Source organism: Eleutherodactylus coqui, chromosome 2, assembly GCF_035609145.1.
Source record: "Eleutherodactylus coqui strain aEleCoq1 chromosome 2, aEleCoq1.hap1, whole genome shotgun sequence".
Lineage (NCBI taxonomy): Eukaryota > Metazoa > Chordata > Amphibia > Anura > Eleutherodactylidae > Eleutherodactylus > Eleutherodactylus coqui.
The window spans coordinates 314,748,637-314,762,670 of record NC_089838.1 but is presented as its reverse complement, the minus strand read 5'-3'; the positions used below and the strand labels follow the sequence as shown (position 1 = coordinate 314,762,670).

Sequence of the window (14,034 nt, the reverse complement as noted above, 5' to 3'; positions counted from 1 at the left end):
TGGTTCTGGTGCTGCATTTATGTTATGTACTTGGTTCTGGTGCTAGAAGCAGTGTAAGTATAAGTTGAATACAGGCAGACCGCCTATCAGTAATATATATATATATATATATATATATATATATATATATATATATATATATATATACACATAAGATTTTCCAGAATTTTTGAGGATGCAAAATTATTTTTCAGGCTTTTTGAGGATGCTTGAAATATAAGCCCTACTCCAAAATTAAGCCCTGCTAACAGTTAATTTAAAAAGTCAATTTAAATAGTGTCCAGGTATTATACATGTAAAAAAGTTTTTGAACAAAAAGTAATATAAGACACTGTCTTATTTTCATGGAAACACGGTGTATGTATGTATGTATGTATATATATATAATCTTTTCTTTTTTCCTTATGATGGGTGGGGGGCACAAAAAAAGTCACACATGGTGCCATCTAATCTAAGGCCGGCACTGCTGTTGTACCTCATTCTATATTTTTAGCCATTTTTTTCTTTATTTTTTCATTTCTAGGGTAAGAAAGCGTTTGAGCGTATCAACAGTTTGACATTTAAGAAATCTCTTGATATGAAAGCAAGACTGGAGGAGGCCATCCTGGGGACCATTGGTGCCCGCCAAGACATGGTGAAACGTAGCCGAGGTGAGACGCTGTTAGGAAAAATGGTCTTTTCTTGTTCTGCTGCCTGGTTGCTGGCAGTGCCCCCTTATCCACATTGGCCAGGACTTCCTTCAGCTTTGTGCCTTCTGGTTCCTAAGGCCTTATGTCCACTGGCAAAAGAAGAATTAAAATCCGCAGCGGATTGTAACTCTTCTCCTGCACGCGGATCCGCACCCCATAGGGATGCATTGACCACCCGCGGGTAGATAAATACCCGTGGATGGTCAATAAAAGTGATTTTTTTTTAAAATGGAGCATGAAAATATCTGGACCATGCTCCATTTTCGTGCGGGTCTCCCGCGGGGACGGCTCCCGCGGGCTTCTATTGAAGCCTATGGAAGCCATCCGGATCCTTGGGAGACAAAATTTGGAATTTACTCACCCGTCACCGACGTGCCCTGCGCATCCGCCGGGCCGAAGAAAGAAGATCCGGCCGCGACGCAGAGAACATGACGCCGCGGCGAAGGGAAGATCCGGAGCGGGCGAGAGGTAAGTTTATTCTTCTTTTTAGCGCTCATGTCCGCGGGGCAGGAGGGACCCACTACGGATTCTCCATGAAGAATCCGGAGCGGGCCTGATTTTCCCCGTGGACATGAGGCCTTAGTCTGTTGTCCTTACAGAGCGCAGCCCTTATGGAAATCAGGAAAATGTCCGATGGAGAAAAAACGTTACACAGTGGAAGCCGAGCAGTGAGAAGACAGAGAAGTGAGTGCTAAGACCCAAATAATTCATACGGTGGGAAAGTATCATGTATGTTTGACTCATGTATTTCCTTCCCCTCTCAGATCACAGGCAGAACGAGACCTTGATATTACAGTAGACGGAAATATGGCTGCTGAGGCCAATCTGGTGGTTCTGGACACGCTGGAGATCATTGTGCAGGTAAGTCCTCTGACAGTGGCACAGCTGTAACTATATGGTGGGCAGATGTAGGCGTCACACCTGGGGTCCCTCTGGGCCTGGTGAAAGTCTTGAATTGGTGCCAAGGAGCTTCAGGTAAGCCCCCTGCCATCATGCTGGCACACAGATTTCCTATAGAGAGCTGTCTACCCATCTGTCTTGCAGACGGTTATGTTGTCCGAAATGAAGGAAAGCGTCCTAGGCGGTGTGCTGAAAGTCTTACTACTCAGCATGAGCTGCAACCAAAGTGCCTTGTACCTGCAGCACTGCTTCATAAGCCAGAGGGCGCTAGTGTGCAAGGTGAGTGTGCCCCTATGTTGTGTGCAATGTATGCAAATTTCTTCTATACGTTAAGGTGCATTCAGCAATCATTCATCCAATAGCTGTTCCACCGGTCGCCCAACACATAAATGTTCGCCTCCACTGTGCTTAGGAAGGTAAGCCGCCACTGATCATATCTGGCGCCAGTTTATACTCCAGGGAACAATAGGATTGGGTGTTCAAGTTCGCAGTCCCCGATCCTACTTTCCCCCAACATCTGTCAGGGGCAAGTTGAGACTCCCCCATACTCATTACAGTCATCCATCGCCACTGTTATCAGTGGGTTCGGCCGACTAGTCTAATGTGTATGGGAGCCTTCAGACATTCTGGAAATTGCCATATCCTATTTATTCCCCCTCTTTCAGGACTGTTAAATGTTTGTATCCTCTTTTTCTCTACACATGGTCCCCGCCATCATCTGGTCCTAATACTCAGTTCCCAGAGATGCTGTTTGAAGATGATACAGAACTCTGCTCGGATCTTTGCCTCCGCCTCCTGCGCCACTGCAGCAGCTGCATAAGCAGTGTGCGGACCCATGCCAGCGCATCGCTCTACCTGCTCATGAGACAGAACTTTGAGATTGGGAATGTAAGTGATACACAACACCAAATAATCATTACTGACCACTTCTATAGTAAACCTCCTTGACGGTTTGTTCCGATGCAGGGGATTTGCTGTGGATTTTCAGATTTTTTCAAAATCTGTAGCAAATGTGCATCAAAATCCACACAGTGTGGTACAGATTTTGATGAGGATCCACAGATTACGCCTTCAGTGGAATTGAAGGGGTGACATTTGCTGTTTATTTGCACTAAATGGTGGTCATTTTGATGCGGATTTGCTGCAAATTGTGGCGCTGTGGAAAATCCACAGCAAATGCTCTGTGTGCGAACATACCCTTACTCTCGCATCCGTGGAACTTGATAGTTGCCAGATTATTGGCTGCTCAGACATGATGGCTTTTATCATCAGTACTGATTCTGGAGGAGAGTTTCTTCCTAACAGAAACTCCTATAAGAATGGAAGCAAAACTTTCACATTATGTATGCCTCCGCTGCAAAAACAATCATTCTCACTAGGGGTCAGCATAAATCCCCTAAATTTGAAATTGTATACCCTATATTAAAATGACCCTCCAGTTTCAGGACAAAATTGTGTTGCGGGATCGGAGTGAGCAGGGTTGCATATTACCTGCAGTTTTTCTTCTCTGACATTCTTCTGATCCCCCGATTCCAGGTCCTGTTTTTGGCTGTCCAAGAGTGCAAACTTTAGACTACCTAATCCCCATAGTTCATTAGTAGTGTTAGACTACCAGTGCACTATACCTGCTCTCAGACTGGCCCGAGCTGCTCATGTGACCTACAGAGGCCAACCAGAGAGCAGTGCACAGTGTGCATTAGATAGCAGCCAATCTTGGACTGCTGAAAAAAAGGGTCCGATGTTGGCGAATTGGAGGGGCGGCAGAGAGGAACACCTGGAGGTATAGTATACCCTCTTCCCTCTCCTGTCTCAGGACAGAATTTTGTCCCAAAATAAGATAGTCGCTTTAATCTCCCACTTCTAATTTAATCGTTTTGCTATTTTCGATCAGAATTTTGCCCGCGTGAAGATGCAGGTTACCATGTCGCTGTCCTCTCTGGTGGGGACCTCTCAGAAATTTAATGAAGAATATCTGCGGCGATCCTTGAAGACGATCCTGACCTACTCTGAGGAGGATCTAGAACTGAGAGACACCACCTTCCCAGAGCAGGTAATACACCACACAACATACATTCTGCAACCACAGCACTATGTTCTGCCCTGGCAAGCAGAAGAGTGTAATCTGTTGCAGAATGGAACTATCCTATGCATTAATGGTAGAAAACATGGCTGCTTTCTTCCAAAAGCAGCACCACACCTGTCCACAGGTTCTGTGAGGATGCAACCCAGCCCCGTTTATTTCGGTAGCGTGGCTGCACTACCACACACGACCCACAGACAGGTGTGGCGCTGTTCAGTAAGCAATCGGCAATACTTTTAACTATTTATTTTCTGCTTTTCAGGTTCAGGATCTGGTGTTTAATCTTCATATGATCCTGACTGATACAGTAAAGATGAAAGAACACCAGGAGGACCCGGAGATGCTGTTGGATCTCATGTACCGGTGAGAGGGCTTGGTCATATAAGCCGTGTGCTGCAAACTCCATATATCCTATACTTGGATCCACACACACTGTTGTAGACTTCTGGTGGAACCTTTTATATAAATCGGATGCAATCGTTCTCCATGTTTTTTTATGATCTATTATAGGAGATCAACTATGGCGACAAACTTGCTGACTGTTTCCATACTGTACTGCTGTGCTTTGCTAGGCTAGGTACACATAGGTTTTGTCCCCAGCCAGTTGTTTTATGCCTACTGCGGATGTGTGCGGAAGTGCCGGCCGGCGCACAGTAGAGGTTTTTTTTCAAACTCCTGCTTTGACGCAGAATCCTCGGCCCATCCGTAATTCACTAGCAGACGGGCCGCAGATCGGACAACTTACATTAACTTCAATTAAAGGCGTCCGCATGGAATCCACACTAAATCGGAGCATGCTGTGATTTGTTTTCCGCACCAAACGGTCCGCAAAACAAATCTGCATGCTTTAATTCAGCTGCGGGCGCCCAGGCTTCCCTAGGGGCAGCTTGAATTGCGGATCTTAGGTAGCAAATAGAGCGTTATACAGAATTGTTAATATTGTAGATGATATCCATTCGTTGTACTGCTTGACTTCTCCTCTAGTGCCCAGGCAGTACAGACACCCCCAGAGAATGACAGGTTTATTAATACTCTAGATTACTAGGAGTTGTGTCAGTATCATTATCACATTTATGTTATGTGCTATATTTCTATATTCAGGATAGCTAAGGGATACCAGAACTCCCCAGATCTGCGTCTGACGTGGCTCCAAAACATGGCCGCCAAGCACACAGAGCGTGGAAACCATGCCGAGGCTGCGCACTGCCTGGTACACGGAGCCGCACTGGTATCGGAGTATCTCAGCATGATTGAGGACGCCAGGCACCTGCCCGTGGGGTGTGTTAGTTTCCAGGTACTGTGACCATGACTGCTATGATGCAGGTATATAGTGGGTGTGTAGTATATACCTGCCTGACTTGTATCTCTGCAGAGCATATCATCCAATGTGCTGGAGGAGTCGGCGGTATCAGATGATGTCGTATCTCCAGATGAAGAAGGGATTTGCGCTGGGAAGTATTTCACAGAGGCCGGTCTGGTGGGACTGCTGGAGCAAGCCTGTGCGAGCTTCTCTATGGTAAGGACATTATATATACGGTAAGTGGTCTCCAGCTGATGTGAAACTGCAACTTACCAGTGTGCAAGGAGAACCTGCAGCTCTCAGGGCAAGCTGGGGGTTGTAGTTTCACAACAGCTTGAAAGAAACTGACTGGAGATGAACTCCTATGTAATACCACACAAAGACAGCAGAGGGCAGCAGTCCACAGCTAGTGTTACGCAGCCCCCATGTACAGTGGTCAAGGCATTACACAGAGGTAACTCTTCGGCTGTCAGTGGAAGAGATGTTACTCCTGTTCTCTTGTTGTCTCTTTCTTCAGGGCTCATTGTTTGAGGCGGTAAACGAGGTCTATAAAATACTCATCCCCATTTACGAAGCCCATCGGGACTATAAGAAACTGGCATCAGTCCATGGAAAACTGCAGGAGGCATTCAATAAAATCAACAACCAGGTAGGGGGCACTCTTGGGCAATCTACCGTGAACCCAGGTAGCAATTAGAACCAAACCCTTCTAGCTCAGTTATCATTATATCAGGGATATACGTAGGGAACCCCAAAGTCTAAAAGACCCAACACTGCGGGACAGATCCGCATAAAGGGATAAAACACAGAAATGAGAGCAGAATACAAGACCCTCACTAGGGTGGTCCGCATTGTTATCCCTGTGCTTGCCAGTTTAAAGGAAGGCACCAAGGCACGTACCCCAGGGCCTCTAATGAGGGAAGTAGGGGCCTCCACCAAAACTGCTTTGTTACTTACGGGTGTCAGTGACACCAGCGCTACGCCCCCGCGTCCATCCGAGCAGAGCTTTCCAAGTGAGGAGCTGTTTCCAACTGCCATGTAGAGATGATGTTGGTGCCAGCAACTCTCCTCTAGCTCAGTGGGTCATGGCGTGGACAGATAGTGGCCGTCACTGTAAGGTGCATCAGAGAGGCCAAAAAGGGCAATTGGGCCGGGCAACTAAAAAAACCAGAGCGCACATTTGCAGCCACTGTACACGAATTATAGGTACCTTTACACGGAGCAACTATTGTTCAGAGAGTCACTCAGAAAAGTCGCTGAAGTCTACGGACAACCGTTGTTCAAAAGCTGTTACACAGAGCGATGCTTGTTCATTAGATGTGTGCTGAGATATCCTTCGCAGAGGGATCTCCATGCTAATTTGTTCGCAAGTTGTTCAAATACGAAGGACAGTGACTTTACACCAGATGACTTTTGATCAGCCAACGACTATTTTTTAGGTAAGCTGAACTGAAAAAACTAGCAACTAGTGAGCGACCGAACAACTACCATTTGCATTCACTTTTTAAAGTGATTATTTGGACAATAGTCATCCTGTGCCAAGGTACCTTAAGTCTAAGCGGGCAGCACAGCACATGCAAGAGTTAATCTAGCCATGCCCAGAGCGGCCCTTGTAATATAAGGATATATAGTATTACCAGTTTAGCATCTGACCGTTTCTATAAGGGCTATTCTACTGCAATGCATGATTCGTGCACGTGTGTACCTATTCTATATCTATAGTGTATCTACAGTATAGACTAAATACATCTGTAGTCCTTATAGAAGCCTGTGCATGCTCTATGTGATGTAGTGGGCAAGAGCTTCATTCCCTACACAGATTAGCCTGTATAGACAAAGGTATATCATGTAGCAGTGTCTATAGGGGCTGTGCAGGATTGCGCGGTGATTCCGGCAGCCTATGGTTTTCTGATGTACCTTGACAATAAAATCTGATATATGCTGTATAGTCATTGCTTGGTATACTTAGTATTTACCCGTTTTGTGAGCTGCAGTAACATATAAACATATGGGGACCCCCGTTAACTGTACTCGGACCCTCTGCAGACATGATGTGGAGATACGGGGGGCTCACTAATTTGTTACTGTGATTTGTTGCTGTGTCTCCTTTCCTTTACCGCCATGTTCCTCCATCTTCTTCCCCTCCTTTCCGATCTCTCCGTTCTTCCTCTTCCTCCTTATTTTTGCCTCTTCCTGTGACTGATCTTTTTTCTCCTGTTTTTCCCCTTTGCTCCCGGGCAGATCACAAGCTGGGAGGTAGGAAGTGTGAAAATTAACCAGTATCTCATGTTTTCACTTCGCTTTTCTTACCCACGATCACTTGCTGCACGGCAGCTAACGCTCACCGCCCCGGTACGCTGCCAGGATCTACTTATGCAATAGGAAGGACAGAAATATTGACCCACCGGGCACCTCACCCCTCCAGATAACAGACATGTGCTATCCTACGTGTAGGGGTTGACATTCCCATCCCACTGACGGGCGCCGGAGCCAAATCTGAACAGCTGAGTCCTATTGCATAACTAGAGTACATGTAGATGAAGAACAGCGTATGGCTTTGTATATCTGCACATCACATGAGGCTTCTTTATCTACAAAGCCGTGGGTCACGGGTTTCCATGGATGAAGCGTTACACGCCTTCACTTTAGCATGTTGGGGGGAGGAGGATTTTGTGTGAGTGAGACTGCAGTCTGTATAGTGTGCATGTAAGTAAGTGTACTGCACTCACAATAACTTCACCAAAGTGTCTATCTGTCTGTGTGTACCCATCATTGTTGCCTAGCATTAGCAGCCATATTGTAGGTTGAATCAATTGGCGGGGTTGTCTGGTTTAGAAATACCCTATTGTGCTAAATGAGCCAAAGCAGGGGACAATCATAAAGAGTGTCTTTTGCTTGGAGGACCCCACAACCCATTGATTACAATATGAATTGTGTAATACTTCACTTCTCCTGTGGGGGTGCTGCAGGGAAATTAAACCCTGATTTCACAATAGTTCACAGGATGTCCCAACAGCAGGACATCCTGTGCTTCATTTATTGTTGCAGGAGAGGGAGGGGACATACTAAAATAAGGGATTTCCAAAGGACAACACCTTTAAAGTACAATTTAATGGGAAGTTATTGAAGGGTTTCTTAAAATAAACATGGAAACTTTCTATCCTAAACAGCACTACAGCTGTTCTTGAGTTGTGTCTGGTGTTGCAGCTCCAATTAATTGAAGTGACGGGATTGTAATACCAGATACAAACTGTGGTCAGGGGTGGCGCCGTTTTGGGGGAAAAAGGCAACTATATTTTTCTACTCTTGTACAACCCCTTTAAGTCCTCCTATTCTGTCAACTTGTTGAATATCCAACAAGGCTGCTGCACGGCATGTAAGTGATGGACTCACGTTCCAGCTAGTCTCACACGGTAACCTCTGAAGCTCCTCATCTCATGGTGTAAACCTCTGAATATTAAGCCAGTGAGTGTGGTACAATCTGATGAGTGAAAATGAGCAGAAATGGTGTCACCAGTCATCTGCGTTCTCCCCCAGTTTGTGTACATGAACAGGTTGTGGTAATATTCCAGCAATGTTTTAGAGAGGACAGAGCCCCTTTAAGACCCCCCATTGTTCCCCTATGACATCATCGCATGTAGCCAGATGACATCACACAGCCTAAGATTTCTACTTTTTAATTGACTCTTTATTTTATCTCCCTGCTTCCACCTCACATTGATCTGCCCTCCTGGGACTGCAATTCCTGGTGAGTAAGAGGACTTTATTCTTTCCACTAAACCACCATATGGGTTAGTACTGATCACCCGCATCTCTGCCAAACATGTCAATTTGGCCAAATCCTCTACGCCCATCAGGTGACACACAGAGTTCTTTACTTTACTCATGTAAAGGGCTATAAAAGCTGTCCATGTGACTCCTGCGTGCTTACTTTGTGTAAGGGGCTAGAAATTTGTCTAGGGGTCAAACAGCCTGTATTATACCCCTGAGCTGCATTTACAGTTCTGCAAGTTTCAGAGCTTTAATCCTCCAGTGCTCCCTGCTTGATCAGTGTCTGCACAGAGCTTATTCTGATCTGCATTCTGGGAAGTTTTCTCTTTATGCTAGGCTTTTCCCAATTTTCTGATTTGGAAAAACATTAGCTGACAACCATGCTGACAAGCAACTAGCAGAATTGCTAATGCAGCTCTGGAGTGTAATGCATGCTATAATTCAGCATCAGTACCAGATAAGTAATGTATTTACACAGTGACTCCACCAGCAGAATAGTGAGTGCAGCTCTGGAGTATAATACAGGAGGTAAATCAGGATCAGTACAGGATAAGTAATGTATGTACACAGTGACTCCACCAGCAGAATAGTGAGTGCAGCTCTGGAGTATAATAGAGGATGTAACTCAGGATCAGTACAGGATAAGTAATGTATGTACACAGTGACTCCACCAGCAGAATAGTGAGTGCAGCTCTGGAGTGTAAGACGGGATGTAACTCAGGATCAGTAATGTATGTACACAGTGACTCCACCAGCAGAATAGTGAGTGCAGCTCTGGAGTACAATACAGGATGTAACTCAGGATCAGTACAGGATAAGTAATGTATGTACACAGTGACTCCACCAGCAGAATAGTGAGTGCAGCTCTGGAGTATAATACAGAATGTAACTCAGGGTCAGTACAGGATAAGTAATAGAGATGAGCGAGTATACTCGCTAAAGGCAATTGCTCGAGCGAGCATTGTCTTTAGCGAGTATCTCCCCGCTCGAGACAGAAGGTTCGGGTGCCGGGGTGGGGGAGCGGTGAGTAGCGGCAGTCAGCAGGAGGGAGTGAGGGGAGAGAGGGAGAGAGAGATCTTCCCTCCGTTCCGCCCCGCTCTCCCACGCAGCTCCCTGCCCGCTGCCGGCACCCGAACTTTCCGTCTCGAGCGGGGAGATACTCGCTAAAGGCAATGCTCGCTCGCGCAATTGCCTTTAGCGAGTATACTCCCTTATCTCTAATAAGTAATGTATGTACACAGTGACTCCACCAGCAGAATAGGGAGTACAGCTCCGGAGTATAATACAGGATGTAACTCAGGGTCAGTACAGGATAAGTAATGTATGTATACAGGATGTAACTCAGGATCAGTACAGGATAAGTAATGTATGTACACAGTGACTCCACCAGCAGAATAGTGAGTGCAGCTCTGGAGTATAATACAGGATGTAACTGAGGATCAGTACAGGATAAGTAATGTATGTACACAGTGACTCCACCAGCAGAATAGTGAGTGCAGCTCTGGGGTATAATACAGGATGTAACTCAGGATCAGTACAGGATAAGTAATGTATGTACACAGTGACTCCACCAGCAGAATAGTGAGTGTAGCTCTGGAGTATAATACAAGAGGTAAATGAGGATCAGTACAGGATAAGTAATGTAATGGATTTACAAAGTGATTCAACTTTTTATATAGATCAAATGTGTATATATAATGTAGACATCTGCCTCTTTATGTCTAGTACCACAGCGAATGTTTGGGACGTATTTCCGTGTGGGATTTTATGGTTCCAAATTTGGTGACCTTGATGAGCAAGAGTTTGTGTATAAAGAACCGTCCATCACTAAACTGGCTGAGATCTCGCACCGTCTGGAGGTAAGGAGAGGGGGCGCCGCTGTATATATAGAGCCTGCATGTGTGTACGTATTAGGCTGAGTGTGGAGTGATGTCTGTGTTGGCTGCTCTACATCATCATGTCCGGCAGTAATCTCTCATATTTTCAGGAGTTTTACACTGAACAGTTTGGAGAAGGGACGGTTCAGGTGGTGAAGGACTCAAATCCTGTGGACAAAACGAAGCTGGACCCCAACAAGGTTAGCGACGTCACTTATATTTTGCTGTCTGTCAGCGAGGTTTCTCCCTCTGTGACCCTGATACTACACATTTTCTTTTCCCATCAGGCATACATCCAGATCACCTACGTGGAGCCATACTTTGACACTTACGAACTGAAAGACCGGGTCACATATTTTGATAAGAACTACAACCTGCGGACCTTCCTCTTCTGTACGCCGTTCACACTCGACGGCCGTGCTCACGGAGATCTCCATGAACAGTACAAACGAAAGACCGTGCTGACCACATCACATGCATTCCCCTACATCAAGACTCGAGTCAATGTCCTACATCGGGAAGAGGTAAGAATGATGAACAGGAGGAGCAGGAAGAAAGTACTGGAGGTGGTCCTCCTACCATCATGGTGGATTCTGTTGGGAGAGTCTAGTATCTGAAGGAAAGTTGTACTTTCGATGAACGTATGATGTTGGTTGGTTTTCTAGGTCGTGCTAATACCAGTTGAAGTTGCAATTGAAGATATGCAGAAGAAGACACAGGAGCTGGCGTTCGCAACGCACCAAGATCCAGCTGATGCCAAGATGCTGCAGATGGTGCTTCAGGGCTGTGTTGGAACAACTGTTAACCAGGTAACTTGGGACTAGGCTTCATTGGGAACGTGGGAACGTTACGTCTTGTCTACTACTCAAGAACGAAACAACTTGTCATCGGACACATAAGTAGTGAAGATTTGTTATTTCAGGGACCCCTGGAGGTGGCTCAAGTGTTTCTTTCAGAGATACCTGAAGATCCTCGTCTCTATAGACTTCATAACAAGCTCCGACTTTGCTTCAGGGACTTCACAAAGAGGTAAGAACCTTAGAAGTGGAGGGTAGAGAGATGAGCAGCATCTGAAAAGATGAAGAGAGGGTGTGATTGGGGAGATTGGAGTAGCCTGAAGAAGACCATCAAGGATGGAGGAGTATATGAGACCAAAAGGGGCCAGAGGGCTATAATGGGGGCTGGGGGTTACACAGTACCGAAGAGGACCACCATGGAGTTTGTCAGACTTGATGGGCCCAAAGAGGGCTACAATGGGGGATGTGGTGATGAGGCTAAAAATGGCCACAAAACGAGGTGAGTGGGACTGGTGAAGTCCAAAGGGAACAACTGTGGGAAGATATTGATCAGGGCCCATAGAGGATCACACGGGGTGTAAGGCCACAATGAGGAAGACGTTGGTAAAGTAGTTCAAAGCGGGTCACAGAAGATGGAAGGATTAGAGGGTACCTGAGAAAGCCACAGTAGAGAATGGAAGAGTGGAGGGGCTTGAGAAGGGCCACAGTGATGGGATGAGAGACTAGACGTGCCCTAATGATGGAGTGGGCAACTAGAGGGACCCAGTGAGGACTGGGTGAGCCTAAAGAAGGTCAGAATAGTTAGGACACTGGTAAAGTGCACAGAGGATACACCCATCTCCAGGATACGTGTCCTCTGCCCTGCCTGTGGATGTGCTGTAAGTGTCTATGATGTCATACTCCTTAAAGGACTGTTTCACAGCTGTGTATACTTCACCATTTTCAGGTGTGAAGATGCCCTACGGAAAAATAAGACTCTCATTGGGCCTGACCAAAGGGAATATCACCGAGAGCTAGAGAGGAACTACCAACGTCTACGGGAAGCTCTCGCCCCTCTAACGTCTCGCAAGATCCCTCAGCTGTACAATGATCTACTTCCTCATACAAGTGCCAGGTATACCCAGCAGCCACGTACATTTCAGATGCCAATGTGAAAGCTTTTGCCATTCACTTGTATACGCTGGACAATATATAAACCCATACCTGCTCTTATTTCAGGGACTCCCTCACCAGAACAAGTCTACGCAGGATTGAAGCCTAAGAAGTGCAGTATGAATGTGCAGATTTCACAAACTCCATTAGAGGGTGCCAGTGATTTCTGTCTCGACACAGCACTGTCTGTGGGGGCACCAGAACAGGATTTTCTTAACTCCAAAAATGTTTACATAGTTATCGCCTATAAATATGTATTTGGAGAGGAAGGAAAGGGAACTGTGGCTCGATCTGAGGTGGAGTGCAGTGGAGAACATGCACTAGAACTAACTTTAAGAAGGTAGGGGGAGAGGACACGAAGGGTTAAAGGCTCAAGAGGGGAAGAAGAGGCTCCGAAATCGGGTAGGGTGTGGTAGTCCTGATGAAATTAATGATAGGCATAGCCGTGGGGGAGAGGGTGGTATATAGGGGGGATACGTTCTTGGGCAAAAGTAGAGTAGAAGGAAGATACTGAGGGTAAGGACAGATGATTAGAGTAGGAGGAGTGCCCCGAAGTTAGATTTGTCCAACATGCCAAGATGCCCACCTCAGCAGTCAGATTTGTAGGCAATCAACATTCCTTCCATTCGCTGCCTTCCCCGCCCTTCAGTCTCCACTTTAAGTGTTTTAATGATGTCTCTAAGATTTTATAAACCTGAAGAGAAGTACATGAGAAAATGTGAACGTCGAGTCCTCAGGGATGCTTCGGCCAGTGAGCACCAGTTTTGAGGCACTGCCTGTTGGTGAATGTTCTTAGCTTTTTTGAATGCACATTTTAATGACCGTGGCTCTATGAGGAGTCGGGTGACCCTTGCCTGGATGGGTAGAGCCTGTATGGGGCAATGACCGCACTATGGGAACCAAAAATAGATAACCAAAAATAACACTAATAGAAAATGGCATGTACCAGGCATCGAGCCGTGTCATTGGACTTTATTACAAGAATTACCACTAAAATATACATTGCCCATGCCAACCAATCAGATCACTGCTTTTTTCTACACTTCTGATTGGTGGCTGAGCAGTATTTTCTTGCACTAGTGTTGTAATAAGCCCCATTATGTGGTCTCTTGGCTGATCTACTATAAGTTCACCTGTCGTCGCCATACCTGACCCGGAGTACTTGCCGTATCCTTATAATCCATGTCGCTCACACTGGGTTTTGTTGTAATATAGGAGGACATTGCAGTGGTGCTGCCCATGGCAACCAATCAGATTCTAGTCATCGTTTTTGTATTGGAAAAATAAAAGCCAGCATTTGATTGGTTGCCTGATTTTTATCATTTCACCGCCATTGTGTCTGCCCCTCTGCTGTACAGCGTCGTTTTTCGCCTGCTGTGTTGTGGTCTTGCCCGTTGTCACATTCTGCTGTATAAATGATGTCGCTGCCAGTGTATGAGCTATTTTTGTAATAAAAGTCTTGTAAGAA

At 45.9% G+C, this 14,034-nt stretch overlaps 1 protein-coding gene across 5 annotated transcripts in view; it reads left to right on the top strand.

Moving 5' to 3' along the window:
* The window catches only part of DOCK6 (dedicator of cytokinesis 6), an 84,868-nt gene extending 70,834 nt beyond the window's left edge, over window positions 1–14,034 (top strand). For 4 of the 5 annotated variants that reach the window (XM_066593624.1, XM_066593623.1, XM_066593619.1 and 1 more), the window contains 18 exons: window positions 524–650; window positions 1,289–1,373; window positions 1,454–1,550; window positions 1,734–1,868; window positions 2,325–2,477; window positions 3,481–3,639; window positions 3,932–4,032; window positions 4,771–4,963; window positions 5,042–5,185; window positions 5,487–5,618; window positions 7,211–7,225; window positions 10,474–10,599; window positions 10,728–10,817; window positions 10,905–11,141; window positions 11,283–11,426; window positions 11,540–11,646; window positions 12,361–12,528; window positions 12,633–14,034. In XM_066593624.1, coding sequence (XP_066449721.1) covers window positions 524–650; window positions 1,289–1,373; window positions 1,454–1,550; window positions 1,734–1,868; window positions 2,325–2,477; window positions 3,481–3,639; window positions 3,932–4,032; window positions 4,771–4,963; window positions 5,042–5,185; window positions 5,487–5,618; window positions 7,211–7,225; window positions 10,474–10,599; window positions 10,728–10,817; window positions 10,905–11,141; window positions 11,283–11,426; window positions 11,540–11,646; window positions 12,361–12,528; window positions 12,633–12,675 — 2,256 coding nt within the window. In that variant the 3' untranslated portion in view covers window positions 12,676–14,034. The remainder of the gene's footprint in view (window positions 1–523; window positions 651–1,288; window positions 1,374–1,453; window positions 1,551–1,733; window positions 1,869–2,324; window positions 2,478–3,480; window positions 3,640–3,931; window positions 4,033–4,770; window positions 4,964–5,041; window positions 5,186–5,486; window positions 5,619–7,210; window positions 7,226–10,473; window positions 10,600–10,727; window positions 10,818–10,904; window positions 11,142–11,282; window positions 11,427–11,539; window positions 11,647–12,360; window positions 12,529–12,632) is intronic. The other variant, XM_066593621.1, reaches the window with a different exon arrangement.